This window comes from Myotis nattereri, assembly GCF_964212035.1.
Source record: "Myotis nattereri genome assembly, chromosome: 5".
Lineage (NCBI taxonomy): Eukaryota > Metazoa > Chordata > Mammalia > Chiroptera > Vespertilionidae > Myotis > Myotis nattereri.
The window spans coordinates 83130895-83152170 of record NC_138080.1 but is presented as its reverse complement, the minus strand read 5'-3'; the positions used below and the strand labels follow the sequence as shown (position 1 = coordinate 83152170).

The 21276-nt window shown below is 44.7% G+C and overlaps 1 protein-coding gene and 1 pseudogene across 5 annotated transcripts in view; both read right to left on the bottom strand.

The window, feature by feature from the left end:
• The window catches only part of RNF14 (ring finger protein 14), a 28746-nt gene extending 18093 nt beyond the window's left edge, over window positions 1-10653 (bottom strand). For 2 of the 4 annotated variants that reach the window (XR_013996010.1, XM_081091760.1), the window contains exons 1-4: window positions 10206-10584; window positions 5077-5246; window positions 3352-3503; window positions 64-591 (exon numbers count right to left, since the gene is read on the bottom strand). Coding sequence is in view for 3 of the 4 variants with exons in the window: in XM_081091760.1 (XP_080947886.1) it covers window positions 64-591; window positions 3352-3503; window positions 5077-5230 (834 nt within the window). In the remaining variant the exon portion in view is untranslated. Of the gene's footprint in view, window positions 1-63; window positions 592-3351; window positions 3504-5076; window positions 5247-6648; window positions 6822-7428; window positions 7671-10205 lie in introns of all 4 variants that reach the window. The other 2 variants (XM_081091759.1, XM_081091761.1) reach the window with 2 other exon arrangements.
• LOC308520296 (small ribosomal subunit protein uS2-like) lies at window positions 7469-21138 on the bottom strand (annotated as a pseudogene). Its single transcript has 4 exons — window positions 21104-21138; window positions 10575-10707; window positions 10099-10205; window positions 7469-8262 (listed from the first exon to the last, which is right to left on the bottom strand). The product of its transcript is annotated as a small ribosomal subunit protein uS2-like (transcript).
• Window positions 21139-21276: the final 138 nt, after the last annotated feature.

Genomic DNA, 21276 nt, shown 5'->3' with positions numbered 1-21276 from the left:
GGAAGTTCCTGAGATGTCTCCCTTTGTGAAATGAAATTAGGATGCAGCTGTCGGTAAAGTTACCTGACCAGGAGTAGCCACTGAAGGGCACTTGGGTTCTGGGCAGTTGAGGCATTTAACTTGGCCATCTTTGATCTGGATTTCAAAGTAGTCCTTCAGACAGGCTTTGCAGTACACATGTCTGCACTCCAAGAAGTGCATGCATTCACTACCCAGCTTCTCACAGAAACAGATATTGCACAGAAACAATTTACTATTAAAGCATTTTATCTGCTGAGCTTGATCAAAGTCCAGGATTTCCTGGATCAGACTGGACAACGATTCCACATCCTGCACGGCTCTCTCATCCACAACTTCTTCTTGGTCTACAGCAGATCCAGCTGCTCCTCTACAATCTAGCTCTGTGTTGCCAGAGGCTTGAGCCGTCCTTCTCTGCAATTTTTTCTGAGAACCGATCTTGAGCTCGAAAGGAGAGACGATATTCAGGTACCCTAGGGTCTCTTCCTTAAGGAACTGCATCCAGGCGAACAGGACCACATCGCCACGGTGCTCTTCCCACAAGTTGTCTAAGTGCTTGCAGAGAGCAGACAGCTAGGAAAAAACACACGAGGAGGCAGTGAGTTTGGAAAGACCATGATGCTTTCAACTCCTGATTTCCCTTGAAACTTTAAGTTAGGCTCTCACACTTCCTAAAATGATTTTTTTTCCCACTGCTGTGATACACTGTACTATAAAACAGCACCAATATTCATTCTTTTTGGATCACTTCTTAAATTATTCAGCAACATGAGCCATAGTAGAAGACAAAGTCAGAAGCTAGAGGAAGTACCATGAAAACAAGAGAGATGGTATGACTGAACATGTAGAACTAGGTTTACATATGCTCCGCTGAATGGAGGACTTTCTCTGTTCTTTAACTGTCCTTTGTGTTAATATCGCTATACCTCAGGTAGGAGAAAGGGATCCAGTTCTAAAATTAACTGTTTCTATCCTGTCGAGCCTTAGCCCTGTAGATACCCTGCAATAGTTAGAAAGAGAACAGTTTGAAGGTTTTAAATTAATTCTTCCAAATCCTATCAAAAAGTCAACTCATGAAAAGATCAGTAACAGGATCCAACCTCAGAGTCCTTGTTACTCAGATTTACAAGCTGGTTTTAACTAAGCAATCTGGGCTTATACCAGAACCTGGTTAATGGGGGCAGACAGACTGATATTGAACCTGGACATGATTACAAGCCTGCAATGTGGTTTGGCTGCCATAGGGAAAATTCACACTTTCTAAGGTAAGCAACCAAAGTTTAAACTCTTTCAACTTTTCTACCTTAGAAGTAGTCTGTTTTATTTGAATGACAAATATAAGAGGACTCTCTATTAGAAATGTGAAATATTTGTAAGCAGAACTCAGGAATTACAAGCAGGTTTTCTTTTTAGGCAAACAAAAAAATTAAGTCTTCAGATGCAAATAAATTTTGTAAATTTAAATAATAAGTGAACAGGACTACATTTTCTGTTCCTTGCTGCTCACTCAACCCTACACAGGCATGAACTAAAACCACTAGTTATTTTCCACATTTACATGAATATGCTTATAAGATCAACCACACTTTAGAAACCTGTTGAAAGCTGTAAAATGGAGTGAACACTAAAAGGGAAGCTTTGAGTTCTGTTTGAGCAAAATCCAATGAAGAAGCCATTCTCTTCCATCCTCTTTTCTCCAGCCCCTTCTCAAAAGAGGCATCAGGGACATACATAACTGTGAGAAAGGGGAGATAGAAAGAGGAAAAGAGAAAAAGAGAGACTGTGCATGTATATATATTGGGAGAGGAATAATGGAAACTATAAGAAAACTAAGCCTATTTCCCTTCTGTTTACCAACCCCAATTCAGTGAAAGACAGGTCCATGTGTCGACTTCACTATCAACAGGTGAAATTCATAATGCCAAGGACTCAGGGCCCAGCAACAAACAAGAACTGAACCAAGAAGGAGTATAAAAGATGAGTTAAATGTCAATTACATACACAAAATTTTTGATAGAAAATTCTACTGTAATTTTAGCTATATAACATAAAATAATGAACAACTCTCCTCTCCTACACCCTCCAAAGCTAGCATTAAGTAAATTCTATTTGACTGAATCTGAAACTACCTACAGCCACACACCCTACTAATCTGTCCTTGTGTGGTACGTGTGTGTGTGTGTGTGTGTGTGCATATGCATACACACGCATGGATATAAAGTATCAGTTCTCTTGAAAAATAATTTAGTCAACTATCAGTAGATCACTGATAGATCTAAATGTCAAATAGCCTTTAATATTGGGAAGTGGGCAAATAATTCACTGTCTAGCATGTATTGCCTCTGGCACAGCTATTAGAATGTAAGGTAATACTCCTTTTTATTCTATGTGTATTATCTTTTTTTAAGTTTAATTTTGTTTTTAAAGATCAATTTTATAAAAGCACTCTTATCTAAAAATTAGACTATTGGGGCAGGGAGAAGGGAGGGAATGAAAAATACATGATCAAAAAGGAAAAACTGACAAGCTGTTCCTTAAGGTCAATAACTCTGACAGCTTTTGTCTTAATATACATCAATCTATCAATCTTTATCATGACTTCTAGAAAAGTAGCTGCTATTAATCCATTATCTACCTCAGAACACTCTATATTAGCTTCAAGTCATCTTTATGTCTCAATCACAAGTTAAGGTTGTTACTAGAAAGGGTTATATAATCTAGAGGAAGTTACTGTTCATAATATAAGGTCTCCAGCCTTCATGAGCTATCTACAGGAATCATATACATTTCTATTTGTGTGTAATCATATCATGTGAGAGACCAGTCAACAATTATTTGTTCTTATTATTCAGAGCTTTAAAAATAAAAGCACTTATTATGTTTATTTAAGAAATGTGTTTATTCTAACTATAATAGATCAATTTTAGTCCTCCTAATTACAATTAAATCTTTCTTTTAAGGAATGGATAAGAAACTAAGAAAAAAAAGAGTAATTCCAACATCTAAGGAAAATGAGGAGAAACTTATTGTTTCATCACAATACAGAGTAAGTGGGAAAATAGCAAAAAAAGAAAAGAAACAATATACTTGATTAGAAATTACTCCTATTGCAATTCATAATGATTAATAATTTTAATACTGCCATTTCTTTCTAAAGCACCAAACATTTTCAACCCATTAACATTAGGATTCATGAAGACAAGGGGAAAAAATTACAAAATCCAAAGCCATCTGTTCTCCATGCATTGAAGTCAAGATCAAGGTAGTCTTCAATTAAAGATGATTTTTTAAGTTTCTAAAAATGGATAAGAGAAATTAAGTTTCGGGTCTAACCTGAGTTGGTGACAGCCATTTGCCACTAAGTGTGAATGAAGGTGGGGAGGAGGATGGATAATCTGGTGGCAGTTCAAAGTTCAGCACAAGTGGAGGCAGAAAGCAAATGGTGTATTCAAAGCCACTATTCTGGAGACACTCATTTGAATTGCCTGAACCAAAAACAAAGATTAGAAAGGATCAGTTGGTCAATACGTGAGTGTCCATTACTGTTGAGCAATGCTCAAGAAAGACTTAATGTTTTTGTTGAGGGGATTAAAAACCCTCCCCCAAAGCACTTTCTAGTTCCTAATTTTAACTTCTTAGCCGCCACTTTAAAAAAAAAAAAAATCTTGTAAGTCCTTGAAAAATCTACTAAGCACCATGAAATTTATAATGATGATACACAACTTACTCTTGTATTCACTTTTGAGTACAATTCCTAACAGTAAAGAGCAAGTAATACACAATGTTTTCTTTTGTTATCGTTTTACAGTAGATGATTAAAAACACAATCTAGAGAAAGGCATGTTTATTCCTATCAAAGAGCCATGACCTACTTAGATCAGCATGTATCAACTACCCATGAATCATAGTTGGGACAATTTGTTCCAACATAATGATCTCAGGCTTGAGGACAAGATACAGCACACAACACAAAGTTTCACTTTACATGATCACACTTTCTTTTCTCAATGCCTTTGTAATAGAAATATTTGAGAAAGTGTGTATCAAAGTCTCCTGTAAATGTTTGTCTCAAATAAAGCAGTTTTTTGTTTTTCTGAAGCAAAGGGCCACAGAGTAATAGCACATGTCGCATGTTTATAGTAGTTTAAATCAACGGTCGCCAACTGGTGGTCTGTGAGGTCCAAAAGGTTGGTGACCACGGGTTTAAGGAAACCTTTGGAGCAGCGGTCGCCAACTGGTGGTCTGTGAGGTCCAAAGGTTGGTGACCACTGGTTTAAGGAAACCTTTGGAGCAGCGGTCGCCAACTGGTGGTCTGCGGACCACTGGTGGTCCATGAGGTCTGAAAGGTTGGTGACCGCTGGCTTAAATAATTCTGGAAAACAAATAGTATTAACCACCACCATGATACTTTAAAGCTTCCAAATGTTTTCACATACACTATTTAATTTCCTCTTTTATTATCTCTATTTAATAGCCCATGAGTCGTGGCTGATAAACTGCTAGTTAGAAGATTAGAATGCATGAATATGAGGATAATATCCTAAATTCAATGGTCAAAAGGTGGAATCAAACTGAAAACTGTTTACCTCCCAGTTCAATTTTCACTTAAAACAGAAACATACACTAAATCTGTAATAATACCACTTATCACTGATGCTTAAAAACACAAGGTGATAAATAATTTAGGTTTCAAACTCATAGAGCGACAGACTAACAGTTGTCAGAGTGGAGGGAGGAAGGGGGGCTGGTTGAAAAAGATGAAGGGATTAAGCAGTATAAATTGATAGTTACAGAAGAGTCACAGAGATGTAGATTACAACATAGGGAATATAGGTAACAACAGCAATAACTATGTATGGGACCAACTGGGTACTTGAAGCATTCGGGGGACCACTCTGTAAAGTACATGGTATTCTAACCACTTTGCTGTACATCTGAAACTAATATAGAATAATACTAAATGTAGACTGTAATTGAAAAACAAATAATTTAAGTTTCACTAAGAAATTGAGAATAATCTTTATTTAGAAAAATCAGCTTAAGAGAACATTAACTAACCGCTCACAAATATCTTGAAATTTTGTGGCAAGTCCAAATAGATCCTTGTTTCTCCACCTTGGACAGACTCTGCTTTTCTAAATTCATCTCCATCATAAATACTCGCCAGGGCCAGCAATTCATCCTCCTGGGCTTCTCGGTCTTCTGCCGACATTTAATTTTCTGAGGAGCTAAAGACAATTACATCAGTTAAAAACAGGAAAGGCTGAGTTTGGAAAAGTCTAGTAGCACACACACATACACACAAAAATTCCTCAGAAAGAAGTGCAAAGAATAAATCAATATTCTCACTATTCTGCTAAACTAAAAATGACAGGCATGTCTAATATTCTAGTAGCTTTGCAATAGTAACAGCCTTTTTTCCAAAAAGAATGACTTTGGTGCTTCTAACTGCTGACTTTATCGGTTAATATAACTAATTTAGGGGGAAAAGCATAATGTAAAAAAATTTTTTAAGGACAAATTCCAAATTAGTTTGGCTTGTCCACTAAACCTAGCAACATGCCCTGCCCACGAAAGAAGTCAAAGTATATTTGATATACTTTTAAAAAATAAATGAATTTTTTAAATCCACAGGAATCTCTAAGGCAGGTTTTCTCAACCTCAGCACTATTGACATCGGAATAAATAATTCTATGTTGTGAGATGCTGTCCTCTGTATAGGATGTTGTAACAGTAACCCTGGCTTCAACCAACTAGATACCAATAGCATGCCTTTCCCTCAAGAGTTGTAACAATAAAAATAAAAAGTTAAAAAAAAGAGTTGTAACAATCAAAAATATCTGGACACCCTAACCGGGTTCGCTGAGTGGATAGAGCATTGGCCTGAGGATTGAAGGGTCCCGGGTTTGATTCCAATCAATGGCACATGCCCGGATTGTGGGCCGCTCCCCAGTAGGGGGCATGCCGGAGGCAGCTGATCAATGATTCTCATCATTGATGTTTCTATCTCTCTCTCCCTCTCCCTTCCTCTCTGAAATCAATAGCCAGATATTCTGAAGGGACAAAATTACTCACAGTTTAGAAAACCCTGTTCTAGAAATGTCATAGGCACAGATACTATATAAGAGAATTAGGTAACTAAGGAAGCAGCAAAGTAACATTAAATTTTGGAAATACCAAATTTTGTCAAATCAAGTTTAAGATTTATCATTATTTTAGGTAACACAAATATGCTACAATTAAAGTATGAATCAATGCTTTTTAATCACAGCAACTAAAATATGCACCAAAATTTCAGATAATTTAAATGTAAAAAAATATGAATGAGAATCTATGAAAATAGTTTAATCAAAACAACAAAAATTTACCATTCTGTCAATTAAAATATTGGGACTATAATTGCATTTGCAAATATTCTCTCTTAACAAAAAATTTTTTTATTGAAATGTATAAAACTAAGTTAAGACATGGCTTTTCAAATTATAAAAGGTGACACTACAAAATTTAGACAAATTCATTTAAAATAATGCCACTTTCAAAAAATAATTGCTCCAACATATGAAAATGGTTCTGCTTATGCTGCAGCCCTATCCAAGACAATGACATGTTCCATTTGAGGTCAGTTAGTACCTGTTAATAATAACAAGAAAAGAATATGAACACTGCAGTCTATTTCAGTTCAGAGTCTGGAATTCATGCAAATATCCCATTTATTCTCCAGATGGTGGAGATGAGACTGCTGAAGTTGGATAAGAGGCCAAGATGTGGAACTCATACTAGATATACTATAGAAATCCTGCCATCTACAGAAAAAAACACAAAAGATGGTGTTAGCACCCTCTCCAAATTTAAATTCTGAATTTCCATTATTGCCACTTAAATCAAACACACAGTCAATCCTAATCTGCAGCTGAATACTACTCTCCCAGAACAGCCTGAGTCACAAGGTTAAAGGGGCATTTGCGTGTATCCAGCAGAGAGAGGTCTTATCTGACATTTTCAGCCTTGGGAGGAGCTGAAAAGGACCACCAAGGTAATGAGACAAGTCTTATCTTGCTGATTTCAGACCTGGGAGGAGTGAGAAAGACCGTCAAGGTCATGAGAGGAGAGTACATCACAAAACCCTTGAAAAACATCTAGTTTTTGTTTCTCCTTTCTTCTGCTGCTGCTTCTGTTCCTTCATTTCCTATCCCCCTCCAGTTTTTCCTCTCCCTGCTAATGAATTAATCCTGCAAAGGGATACTCCACATTAGGTAATGTAAGCATGACAGTAGGATATTTAAAAGCACATACACACATGCACACAGGCAAACTTTTTTAAAGAAACTGTTTATTGTCTGTCAACCTTATTTCCATTCTGTTAAGAGTTTGTGGAAGAACAGCTTAAGACCATTCAAGAGTTGTTCCTACCCATCCAGAGGCCTGAGCAGTGGTGGCTGCAGACCAGCCTTCAGTGGCAAGCTGAGCGCTCGTCTTCAGTAGGAAACTGCTGAATAGGCAGAGGGCACCTACACGCCTTCAGACCAGTCTGGGACCTCAGGTTGAGCAGCAGTGAAGTCGGGAGCTGGAACAGCCCATTCACTCTGAAATTTCTCGTGGGTCACAGCCTTTCAGCAGCGGCCTGCTCTTCCTTTTCAATCTCTTGAGGATCTCTGTAGAAGTAAAAATCAGGCATGACCTCCCATGGGTGTTCACGGGAGGTGGTGCCACGCATGCGCAGAACTTCCCGGGCCAGCATCCACCGTGAGACCCACTGAGTTAGCCCGCTGGTTGTAGCAAGGGGGGGCAATGTCCACATAGTACAGAGGGGAGTCTGTGTTACACAGAGCAATGGTGGGCAGGCTAACATAAGACGCCTCTGTGAGAGGCTGGTGGTCAGCCCGGGGATCAGAAGTCTTGGCTCCAAAGGCTGCTTGGATGTGGTTAGTGAAGGTTCCAGGAGTGAAGTGCCCAGAAATAGGAGTGGGTCCAATGGCAGCCGCAAACTTCAGCAGAGCTCACTGGCCAGTGTTCCTGGATGATATGACACTGACATCAGCGGGGTTTTCAATGGTGACAATGGCATGAGCTGCCAGCAAAAGCTTCTCCCAGGTTCTCTTCAGATTTATGATGCAAATGTCATCACTTTCCCTTTAGTAGATGCACTGTTCCATTTGGAAGTCAAGATTGGTGCCACCCCAGTGGGTTCCTGCTGCAAGGAATTTGAGGACATCCTCCTCCTTTATTTGCAGGAAACCAAGTGCTCTGGACAGTGTGAAAGTTTCCCTTTAAGTTGCGTGGGAATCAAGAGCAACACTGTATGGGCCCCCCTCGGGGTAGCGAGGAAAAGACTAAGTTCATTCTAAATACTTTAGAGCCCTAGCTGGTTTGGCTCAGTGGATAGAGCATCAGACTGCAGACTGAATGGTCCCAGGTTTGATTCTGGTCAGGGCACACGCCCAGGTTGTGGGCTCGATCCCCAGTTGGCAGCCGGTCAATGATTCTCTCTCATCACTGATGTTTCTATCTCTCTCTCTCTCCCTTCCTCTCTGAAATCAATAAAAATATATTTAAAAAATAAAATAAATAAAAAATAAATGCTTCTGAGCTGGGAGTGGGAGTAAAGGGAGGGGTAGCCCATAGATGAGTTATGGAGAATCCTATGAACACCCCAAAATTATGCAAAAATACGATATGAAACCGTAATTTTAAAAAGATTCTCAGATGTATGACACTCAAATAAGCTATAAATTAAATTCAGAATCAATTGACATTTATTGAGCACCTACGATGTACTGTATTAAGTCCTTTCAAATGACCTTATTTAATTTTAAACAATTTTACCAGATGTAGTAATTAAGCTTAACTAATTAAGCTGTTTCTTCCTACTTAAATATTTATAAGTGGGGTGAGAAATGAATTTATAGTTTATAGTTTCTGGTTTTAGGTTAGTTTTCTCCATGTCTGCACATTAGAGCCACCTGAGCAATTAAATCAGATATCAGTGATCTTATGTGCCGCTAGGATTGAGATCTACTCCCATCAACCGTTCCTCATGATCTACCCCATCACACCCCAGCTTCTGAAGCTGCCTTGGGGGTCCCAGTCCTTTCATTCAGGTCGCTGACCTACATTTCCCTCTCATTCTATCCCCTTAGCCTTCCAGACCCACCTCCAAAGCCCCTACTCTATGTAGAAATTTCTAATTAGATGTCATGCCTGTCTAAAAATCCAGCAAACTTTTTTAATGTAACTTTCCTATGACACTGTCTGGGGGGCTGACGCCCGCCTGGCATGACAATAGTCTGCATTTTCTCACCTACCAGACCGCGTAAGTTCCTTAAGGGTGAGAATCACGTCCTTTGCGTGTGTGTACTGTTCTCAGCATCTGGCAGTGCCTTGCAGTAGACACTGGGAAAAACTGGCAGTGTACTGGAGTGAGATGCAGTGTGCTGAGACGGGAGCCAGCGTCATACAGCTCAGTAACGGCTCTGCCACGTCCCACTAGAAGCTGGAGGTTGGGCTGGTGTCACAGGAACAGCAAGAGGAAATGGGGACGAAAACTCCGCTTGAGGTGATGGGCCCACGATGCAGTGTGCAGAGCATGTTTTATTGAGCTGGACACCTGAAACCTGTATGTCAACCCCAATAAATTCGATTTAAAAAAAAGAATGTCAGTTCTGAGTTATGTCAGTAACTCAAAAACAACAATAACCCAAACCAGCAAGGACAGTTAATACTTGGTGAGCTCTTACCGTGCGTAAGCCCTTTAAATGCATTAACTCCTGCTAGAGTCCCACAACCCAGGAAGCAAGTGCTATCACTATTTCCATCACACAGATGAGAAAAAATGGCATTTTAGGTCCTTTTCCGGCCCAAGGCCATACAGCTCATTAATACATAACTAAATCTGGATTCAGCCCACCCTGTTTCTTCACCGGTAACACAGGACCCAGAATAAATCCTGGCGCAATCAGACAAGAGATAATCCCAGGTTGACATTAGTTCTGGCAAACTGGAAACCGCTACCCTGCGGAGGGCAGCCCCTCCTCCGCGGCTCCCTGCGGCCCGGGGAAATCTCCTCCCTCTCCCGGGCCACACCCGGGGACTCCGGAGCCGGGGTCAGCCCGGCTCCGAACCCGCACGCCGCCGCCGGCGCCTCCACCGCTCGCCAGCCCGCGGGCAGAGCCGTAGTCCGTGCGACTCACCTACACCCGGGAGCAGGCCCAAGCCGCGCTCGCTGCCCCGCGCCGGGACACGGGGCGCAGTGCGGCCGCGCGAGGTCCCGCGGAAGCCGGCGCTGGACCCTCCGGTCTTTCCGCGCCCTAGGGCGGGGCGCGGTCTTAGCCGGGCCGGACTGGGGGCGCCCCGGCCGGTGTCCGTGGGGGGCTGAAGCCCACTGAGCTGCCCCGGCCCGGCCGCCCTTCTCGGTCTCGCGTGCACCGAGCGCTGGCCCCACCGTTCCTTCCGGCGAGCCGACCGTGCCGGGCCCGAAGGTTCCGCCCTCCGCCCTAGCCCGAGGCCCCTCCAAGACTCTCTCCCGACCGGTCTGGAGACGCCCGGCTCAACCTGCGCACCGCCTCTTCCGCCTTCGGAGCTGTCAGCTGAGCCAGGTGGATCCGGCTGGGGCGGCCCGGCGTGAGGACCACTCTGCGCAGCCGCGGCGTCCGCCCAGGCCCCTCGGCCGCCCCCCGCAGGCGGAAGGCTGCGCTGCAGGCGGGACCACCGGCACTCCTACCCCTGCCGGGCAGAAGTACTCCGCGTGCCAAGAAGATAGAAAGGCGGATCTGAGACCCCGTGCCCAGAGGGCTCCTTTCAGTGGTTCTGGGATAGGGCCCGGGAGTTAGGATTTGTACCAATCCCAGAGGGGATCGCGAGGCGGCGGTGTACGGGAGGCAGACACTCCCGTAACAATCCTAGACTTGCTCCTCCAGGGAGACTTAAGCAAGCCTCCTTGCCCTCCTCTGATCCCAGCTACCTTCTTTAGAAATGCTGCCCATCGTCCTGGCACCTCCAAGATGGAAGTATTCACTCATTGTTCATTTTATAACAATAATAACTGTAGGAGACAGGCCTCTGTGTAGAATTATTCGGCAGCATAGTCAACCGTTAGAAAAGAAACAGCCTGTGGGCAGCGGGTTACTGAATTTCTCCAGGGCAAACGGGATGGGGGAAGAGGGGGCATGGAAAGGGTATGAGAACGAAGAACTGTGCCCATGACCAATAGCACATGACCAATAGTCTAGGAAGATCCGCCTAGACTAGAGTCTAGGGCCCCTAGACAAAAGGAGGTGGAGACGATTAGAAAAGGCCCTAGTCCGTTTTTTTAAATAACCCAATTGGAGACAGTAAGACCTAGGCGATGTATGGGGAGAGACTGTTAATTCCTTAGTATTCAGCCAATGAGGAGGGTCTCTCCCACCATAGAGTTAAATTGCCTGTGATCACTGCTCTGTGTGTGTCTGCCTGCCCACTGGCACCAGCTCTCCAGAACTTAGTTTTTGTCATGCTTTATGTCTTCGAGTCCAGTTATTTGAATTCAGACAGGTGAGACTTTCTCACAATAACTGTCAGGTGAGAATTTCTCACAATAACTACTGAGCAATTAGGATGCTTCAAGCACTGTGCTAAGTGCTTTATGAACATTGTCTGTCTTCACTATAACCTTACGATTTAGGTACTATTTGTTATTCCCACTTCCTAAATGAGGAAACTGAAATTTAGGTTCAAGAACTTACCAAGGGGCACATGATTATTCAGAGACTGAGCAAGAATTAAAATTACATTTCTCCTGCCTCATACCATATACAAAAATTAATTAACTCAAAAAGGATCAAAGACCTAGATGTGAGAGTTAAACTAAGTATAAAACTCTTAGGAGGAAGGGTAGGAATAAATCTTCATGAACTTGGATTAGGCAATAGTTTATTAGACATAACACCAAAGCACATGCAACAAAAGAAAAATAAGTTGGATTCACCAAAATTAAAAACTTTTATGCTAAAAAGAAAAAACACCAACCCACTATCAACAAAGTAAAAATACAATCCACAGAAGAAAATATTTGCAAATGATATATCTGATAAACATCTAATATCCAGAATACATAAAGAACTCCTACCACTCAACAATAAAAAGACAAATAAATCAATTTAAAAATGGGCAAAGGATCTGAGTAGCAATTTATCCAAAGAAGATATACAAATGGACAGTAAGTACATGAAAAGATGCTTAACATCATTAATCATCAGAGAAATGCAAATCAAAACCACAATGAGAAGTGACTTCACATTCACTAGACTGGCTATAATACAAAGACAGGTAAAAAAAGTTTTGATGAGTATGTGGAGCAATTGGAACCCTCATCATTGCTGGTGGGAATGTAAGAACTGTGTAGCTGCTTTGGGAAATAATCTGATAGTTCCCCAAAAAGTTAAACATATAGATATAATAAGACCTACTCCTAGATATACACAAGAGAGTTTAAAACATTTGTTCCCACAAAAACCTGTACACAAAGGTATACTTATATTTGTATATATTTATTTGTATACTAGAGGCCTGGTGCACGAATTCATGCATGGGTAGGGTCCCTCAGCCTGGCTGGCGATCAGGGCCAATCGGGGCCGGCCAGAGGGAGGGACCATGGGAGATTGGCTGGCTGTGGGAGTTGGGCTGTGGGAGCACACTGACCACCAGGGGTCAGCTCCTGTGTTGAGCATCTGCCCCCTGATGGTCAGTGCGCATCATAGTGACTGGCCAGTCAACCGGTTGTAATGGTCGCTTAGGCTTTTATATACATAGACTAGGGGCCCGGTGCACGAAATTCGTGCACTGGGTGTGTGTGTGTGGGAGAGTGTCCCTCAGCCCAGCCTGCCCCCTCTCACATACTGGGAGCCGTCAGGCGTTGACCCCCATCACCCTCCGATCGCCTGATCAGCCCCTTGCCCAGGCCTGACACCTCCACCAGAGGTGTCAGGCTTGGACAGGTGACCCCCATCTCCCCCCGATCACTGGCTCTGGCCCCCGCCCAGGCCTGAGGCCTCTGGCCCAGGAATCATGCCTGGGCAGGGGACCCCCATCTCCCTCTGATCGCTTGCTCCAACCCCCGCCCAAGCCTGACGCCTCTGACCCAGGCTTCAGGCCTGGGCAAGGGGACCATCATATCCCCCCAATCCCCGGCTCCGCCCCCCACCCAGGCCTGATGCCTCAGCCAGAGGAGTTGACCCTCATCACCCTCCGATCACCAATCACCGGATCGGCCCCTTGACCAGGCCTGAGGCCTCCGGCAGAGGTGTCAGGCCTGGGCAGGGGACCCCCAGCTCCCCGCGGTTGCAGGCTCCACCCCTGCCCAGGCCTAACGCCTCTGGCCTAGGTGTCCGGCCCAGGCAGCGGGGACCTGCAGTGGCAGCGGGGGGCGCTGCGATCGTGGGCTTCGCTTTAGGCCCAGGCAAGGGACCCCTAGCTCCTGGGACTGCCAGCTTCGGCCGTGCCCAGCTCCCATCGCTGGCTCCACCCCTACTTCCTGCTATCACTGGCCAGGGCGGCAAAGGCGCCTGATTCTCTGATCATGGCTGGGGGGCAGGGCAAAGGCGGCCCCAGGGCCGCCTTTGCCCTGCCCCCCAGCTCTTAGCTCCCCCCTGGGTTTCCGATCACTGTCAGTGGCAGGGGGCTTCTTCCTGCTTTCCCTTTCGCCTCCCTGCATTGTGCCTACATATGCAAATTAGCCGCCATCTTGTTGGCAGTTAACTGCCAATCTTAGTTGGCAGTTAACTGCCAATCTTAGTTGGCAGTTAATTTGCATATAGCCCTGATTAGCCAATGAAAATGGTATCGCCGTACGCCAATTATCATTTTTCTCTTTTATTAGTGTAGATAGTGTACACAAATGTACACTATAACAACAGTATTCACAATAGCCAAAAGGTAGAAACAACTCAAATGTTCGTTAATGGATAAGTGGGTATACAAAATGTGGTATACTGGTATCTATATGATGGAATATTACTCAGCTATAAAAAGTAACTAAGTACTGATACATGCTACAGCCTGAATGAACCTTGAAAACATTATGTGAAGTGAAAGAAGTCAGACACTAAAGACCACATAGTGTATGATTTCATGTACATATATGAAAAGTTCAGAATAGACAAGTCCTTACAGACAGAAAGTAGATTAGTGGTTGCCAGGGGCTGAGGCAGGAGGACATGAGAAGTGACTGTAAGCGGAGATGAAGTTTCTTTTTGAGGGTGAAAATATTGTGGAATTTGATAGTGGTGATGGTTGCACAACTTTGTGAATATACTAGAAACCACTAGATAGTGTACTTTTAAATGGTGAATTTTATCTCAATAATTTAGGTAGAGGGCACATTTAAGTGGGATGCTGAGATGTTGGTTCTTGCTTCTGGGACCTGCTCTTGGTCTAATGATCTGCTATGGCCATCTTGAAATTCTTAATAATTTTCAAAAAAGAGGCTCTACATTTTCATTTTGCACTGGGCTTCAGAGATGTGAGATGATGGAGTTGAAGGCTAGGAGAGGATGGGGTGTGTGACCTTGGCCAGAGGTCAAGACCCAAGGCATGGGGTAGAGAAGCAGGAGTGAGTCACAGACTATGTCTGATACCTGCAGGTACTATGTTGGGGTCAGCAGGCCTCCATGGATGCCTGCACTTGTTCTCATCCATTGCTGGCATCCGCGGGAGACAGCCTCCTTTTCAATGGCCATCACTCACAAGCACTGCTGAAACAAGCCTTGGCATGGAGAGGGGCACCAGTGTGGAAGGGAAAGCCCTGCCCTAACTCTGGGAGAGGAGTGGAGGGTGGTGAGCCCACCCCAGTACAGAAGTGTCACTGACTTCCTGCTAGTCTCCTGTCGCTGTGTATTCGCTCACCCTCTAGATCTTAAAAGTTTTACTATTATCACATGAGAATCTGAACAATTGGTTTTTCTTTCTTTTTTTTAAAAAAAGCTATTACATTAAAAGAACAATTATAAATGACTATCAGAGTGCTACTCATGTCCCAGGTTCTGCTCTAAATGCTGCGCACTGTCTAAGCTAAACCGTACAGCAGCCCTATAACGTAGTTACCATCATCAGCATCCCTATTTTAAAGCGAAGGAAACTGATCACAGAGAAATGACGTGACTTGCCGCTGGCACACCGATGGTAAATTACGGAGCCAAGCTTTGAACTGGGCAATTGGAGTCGAGAGCCCACATCATTAACCCCGAGGCTATGCTTACATCTAGTTAACACTTTGCTCAAGGAAAGTGGTCAGCGAGGTTTATAAAGAGAAATAGCCAGATCGCCTCCTGCCCAGCTTCCTGGTCAGTGCAGCTCAAACAGTGCCTCAGGTCATCCCAGGGTTATATAAAAACAGATGCCTAAAAAGGCTTGAGGTGGCTGACAGTATAAAATGTTTTCTGTGCTTCTGAAGCAAGTAAAATTTGATTTACAGTAATAGGCACAGAATGATCATGTTTATACTTGCAACCTGGCATTTTATTATTATTCCCCTGAATAACAGTGAAAAGAGTTTTGTAACCCCAAGGTAACACGGCTCTGTAAGAAGGAAAGAGGGGTGAGATTTAGCAGCGGCTGCCATCATAAATCAGTGTGCGGTTGCTTCTCTCCGAGCTCCAGGCTCAACTCCTGGCTGTCAAAAACTAATAAAGGGAAGTCCCATGAGAATTAATGTAACGACGGGAAGACTCATTTTCCTTCCTGCAAGACTTACCTTGCTGAAGCAAGGAGAGAATTAGGTTGATTAGATTCTCTGTGAAGAAAGAAAAACAAACCAGTGGTTTGGAGGAGGAAAAATGTGGGTCAACTTCAGCTACTTCCCTTGCCAAAAGAAATATATATATATATATCCTTATAAATGCTGAATTCCACCAAATAAATGAGAGCCTGGATGACTGAATAAATTAATGAGTGAGTGTGATCCAGGCTTCCTCCAGGGTGGTTCTTACAGTCTGAGAACAGTTTGATCCTGGATCACCAGAAATGCTGAAAACATAACAAGGCCAATCAACACAGTCAGCCTCTGAATATTCATGCACAGATGATGCTCCCAGTCAATATGTTTGATCTTTGTGTTTACTCATAGATGTTCAAATTCACTGAGCAAACCAAAATTCTGAAACAAAACAAAAAGCAAGCCACACACAGAAAAACAGAAACGAAACCTGTGTTGAGAGCTTATTATTTCTAGATAGGACTGCCAGATAAAAATACTGATATTAAAAAAAATTCATTGTTTATCTGATCTAAATTTATTTATTTGTTTGTTTACTATTGACTTCAGAGAGAGGAAGGGAGAGGGGGAGAGAGTTAGAAACTTCAATGTCAACTGTAATTGAAAATTAAAAACTTTTTTTAAATTAAAAAATAAAATCAAAGAATGCAAAAAAACAAACAAACCATCAATGATGAGAGAATGATTGATTGGCTGCCTCCTATATGCCCTCTACTGGGCATTGATCCTGCAACCTGGGCATATGCCCTCACTGGGAATGGAACCATGACCTCCTGGTTCATGGATCAATGCTCAACCACTGAGCCACACTGGCCAGACTATCTGATCCAATTTTAACGAGGCGCCATGTTTTTTATTTGTTACATCTAGCAACCCATTTCTGGGCTAATAACCCTATGCAGAAGAGAGGGCTGAGGACAGAATCTGGGGACCATGCCCACACCTGGGAGTCAGAAGCAAGGAAACCCAAAGGAGGAATCAGAGAAACAAGACAGAATCTGGAGGGAGAACTAGGTGTGCACAGAGCTTCTGCTGAGCAGCGACACAGGCCCGGGGGCGTGATGGGGACCAGGGGGATGCTCAGTAAGAAAGGCCTAATGGCTGTCGAGTTTGGTCCTTACAAAGTTGCTGGTGCTTCTAAGAAGTTCTAAATCAGTGGTTCTCTATGAGGTTGGGGTGGAGATGGGTGTGTGTTGGAATGACCTACTGCATATCAGACTGAAAATCTCCATGCTGGAAACAGCCCACTTCCCCTCTGCAGGTGGGGAAGAGAGACATAATATATGAGCAACACTTATCAACTCAGAATGTATGTGGTCCAATTTGGGGGCTGTGTTGTGGTTACTAAAGCACAAAATAAATTATATATCTGTTATTGAAAACCATGAAGGAGACCCCTAATTTATAACAATTCATTTGAAAGTCCTCATCTTCAATCCTTGCTGTTCTCCAGTGCGCCCTCCTCCATGATTTCCTTCAGCATGCCCCTTCTCCATCCACTTTTCCTTTCGTTAAGTAGATCAATTAGACCTCTTTTCCAACAAAAAGGTCCAACTTCCCCAACCCTGTCCCAAATCATCTGCAAGATGAAGCCTTTTTGAAGAGGGGAAAACGGAGCTGACAATTATAAAATTCTCTTTGGCAGGCTGGGAAAGGGAAAACTATGCATTTTCTTGCTGTGTCCCTGGTATTTTGAAAAACTTTCCAAATGATTCTAATATCTAGCTCCCTTTGTGTCTTAACCTGGATAGAAACCCTTTCTATTTCTTGAAAAGTCCTATTTCTGAGAAAATTTCTCTCTGCAAATTGCATCCTTCCTTCTGCACTGGACCCAGAAAGAGGTGCCACTGTGTGAGAGTGGACATCTGTCATCTGTGCCTGCAAAGACCACGGAGTGCCATGCCGCCAGCGGAGGACCCTGAACATCTACCTGAATCTCATGGCAAGATTCCTGGCTAGACTGCTCTAACTTCAACAGGATCCTGTTAAAAGAAAAAGAGGCAGACTTACGAGGTCCAGTCACCTTCCCAACTGGAATGAGCCTGAGGACGAAGCTCCCAGCCTCATCAAAGCTGTCTCCATGGTTGTGATTATGGCAGCCGCTGGGCAGATTCACAAGGAGCCCGGGGTGGGCAGGCAGCCCAGCAGGACATTCGTGGTGTGGGACATGAGCCGAGCCTTCCAGCTGACCTGTGAATCCCCCAACGGGCAGAGTCCCACTCTACTGATCTGGCTCTTCAAGGTTTCTTAGGACTCCAGGTGTTTTAAAAAGATCCTCTGAGCCCTGCCCTTCCCACTTCACCCTCCTACCCCTCTCCATGACGAAGGACTTGTGTGAACAGCCTCAAGTCTGGTAGTGAGCAAGGCCTCCAAGTACCAACCCCAATTCTACCCCCTTTAAACAAAACTCAACTTGAGGGAGGCTGTGCTCAGTTGTTTTAAACCTATTTTCAAAACTCAGGGTAATGATCACAGGCCTCCAGGCCAACTAGCCCTGACCAACTCCAGTGACAGCTCCGTTCACCCCCTGCCATGTGGCTGCCAATGATCAACTGACCCTTGTAGCCAGAAAGGAGGAGAGAAAATTACTAAAGGGGATCTCATTCCCAGAGGAAACTGCCTTTAAAAAGGCTGGGGCCTTGTTTGCTGGCTTTGGATTCTTAAAGGGTTGTCTTAGCTTCATGCCCCCAATGTTAATAAAACAAACAAAAACAATAAAACTACCTGTGAAATCCAAATTCAAACTTTCTTGTGACCAGTGAGTCCGTTTTTGGCATCCATGGTCTTAGTCAAGGCGACACGCACACATACACACACACAGAGCACATATATAACAATGCCAAGAACATAAATGTTAACACCTATAAAACTGTGAGTTCATTCCTCCTGTAGGCATTGGGTCACATTAGGTTTCCCACTGAGACTAATGGCTGTTGTCTTGTGTCTCCCTGTGCAGAACAGGTCTGGAGCTGTGGATATCTGTGAACACCGGGCACCCACCTTTCTGCCTCTGTGCCTTTTCCTCTGCCTTTGGCCACCAGATGGCATTCTGGAAACATTCTCAGCCCCAGAGTTTCTGCACCGCGGCTTCCCAGCTTTTTACTCCCCACAGGCCTTTCTCCCTCCCTCTTCTCTATTCCCTTCCAATCCATTTTCCAGAGTGCAGCTGGAGGGGCTTTCTGCAGGGCAAATGTGTGTGATCTCGGGCAACTTACCTAACCTCTCCACTCAGGTTCTTCACCCAATGGCGTGGCTGTGAGGGTGGCATGAGATGATGTCGGCCATTGAAGCTCAGGGAGCCCTGGGAAATGACTTTCCAAGTGAAGGGAGAAACGCAAGACCATCTTCCCCATTTGCATGAGGCATAAAACCTGGTACACACACACACAGACACACACACACACACCAGCCTCCTGTATGGAGAGCTTTCTCTGTACCAGGCACGGTGCCAAGGCCGTATGTGCATCATCTCATTAAATCCTTACCCAAACTCATGAGATGGGTCACGGCCACACTCTACAGAGAAGGAAAGTGAGGCCCAGAGAGGTTAAGTGACATGTGAGTGTCTGCAAGCGAGGGAGCGTTCTGTACGTCTCCAGAGCCCGCCGTAGGAGAGGCCCCTTGCTCTGGCTGACAGGCTTCGTTCGGTAAGATGGTCGGGAAATCTCCAGAAGTAGATATGGGGTGAAGGAGAGGGTGTGGGAAGGAAACACAGAAGGGAGGGGAGGGAGTGGAGGTGGGGCTTAACCGAGGGCGGTCCCTTAGCCACCCCTGTCCTAATGACCACAGGCCTCCAGGCCAAAGGCCCTGATTGGAGTCACTTCTGTTGCATCTCTGGTCTCAAGGGCTCAGCTGCAAACACGCATCTAGGGAAAGCTGGCCCTTAAGCCCCACTACTTCAAATGCTTTATAAGCCTCTGGCCCAGGGGTCCTCAAACTATGGCCCGCGGGCCCCATGCAAATACAAATATTGTATTTGTTCCCGTTTTGTTTTTTTACTTCAAAATAAGGTATGTGCAGTGTGCATAGGAATTTGTTCATAGTCCGGCCCTCCAACGGTCTGAGGGACAGTGAATTGGCCCCTGTTTAAAAAGTTTGAGGACCCCTGCAGTCTGGACTCAACCTCAAGGTAGGGTGTAAGCATGGGAGAGGGCTGGAAACAGCAAACTGAGAAGCAGCAAGCCGCCTCAAAGGCCACCCAAACAAACTGCCCACTCACTTCCTTCCTGAGTCTTGCCTCTGCGAGGAGGGGAATGGGAGGGAGGGCACACCTTAGTCCTGAAGGGGTAGCAAGGGAGTTATCATTCAGGGGACTCTGCCATAAACAGCAGTGGGGAGAGAATTGGAGGGAGAGAAAGAGGGAGGAGGGTAAGGGAGAGGGAAAAGTCTAAAACTTATAAGACACAGGAGCTGGAGGCTGGGGGATTCCCCAGACAGGGGCTCAGACTGGACCAGATGCAGAGAACAATGGGCTTGTAGGCTGGGAAGCAGGAAGGGAAGGGGGTAGGAGGCCACATGGTCAGGCCAGGGAGATCCTGGTACTTCAGGAGCCAAGGCCGGGAGCACTCCCATGGGTCCCTGTGGGCAGGGACTGCCCCAAGGCCAGTGCCAGAGTCAGCCACAAGTGGGCGGAGCTGTGCAGATCATAACACCCTCCACTAACAATAACGTCATTACCTGTGCTTCAGGCCAAGCGTAGGCCCTGCGTGCATTATTTCATTTCATCCTCACAGTTTCCTGCTGCAGGGCTACTATTCTTATTCCCATTCACACTCTTAAAAGGGAGTGGAAACCCAGACAGGCCCGGTGACTTGTTCCACATGACCCAGCTGGTAAGCTGCAGAGTCAGAATTTGAACCCAGGCAGTTTGACTCTAATGGCCACTCTCGTAGTCACAGGTGTTTCTCATGCGACAAAAACGGGTGATCAGGACAGTCAAGATTAAAGATAGATGAGTGTAGGGAATAGATCAGAATGGGAAAGGGATAATGGGGAGACGCCGGACACAAAGAGACAAACAAGGAAGGGAAGAGACAGGGATCATGGTGTTGCCCAGGAGGGGCCTCAGGCCCTGGGCGACAGGCAGGGGCTCCGTTTCCCTCAGCGGTCACCTCGCTGCAGGGGCAACACCTTCCCATCCGCCTGGTCCCCGGAGTCCCTGCCGCATCCTCCTCAGCAGCAAGCCCCTGGGCTTCACAGGAAGCGCGCTCTCTTTCTCTAATTGGCATTGAAACACACAGCCCTCCCTTTTCCTGTAGGTGGGGTTTCCATAGGAAAAAGCTGCTTCTCTGTTTCCCCAGCATAGCAACTGTTTGGAAGTTAGCTCCCTACATCCTGCTCTACTGGGTCAAGTCCCTCTTGGCCCGGCTCTTGCCCATCGTTGGCTCTACTGGACCAACGGGTACCGCTGGCGATCTTACTTCATCGGTGCAGAGCCCTCTAGGATCTCTTCAGATGAAAATGGCCTTGCCTGGGAATCCTGCTCGTTCTATCATCATCTAATTATGGGACAAAGC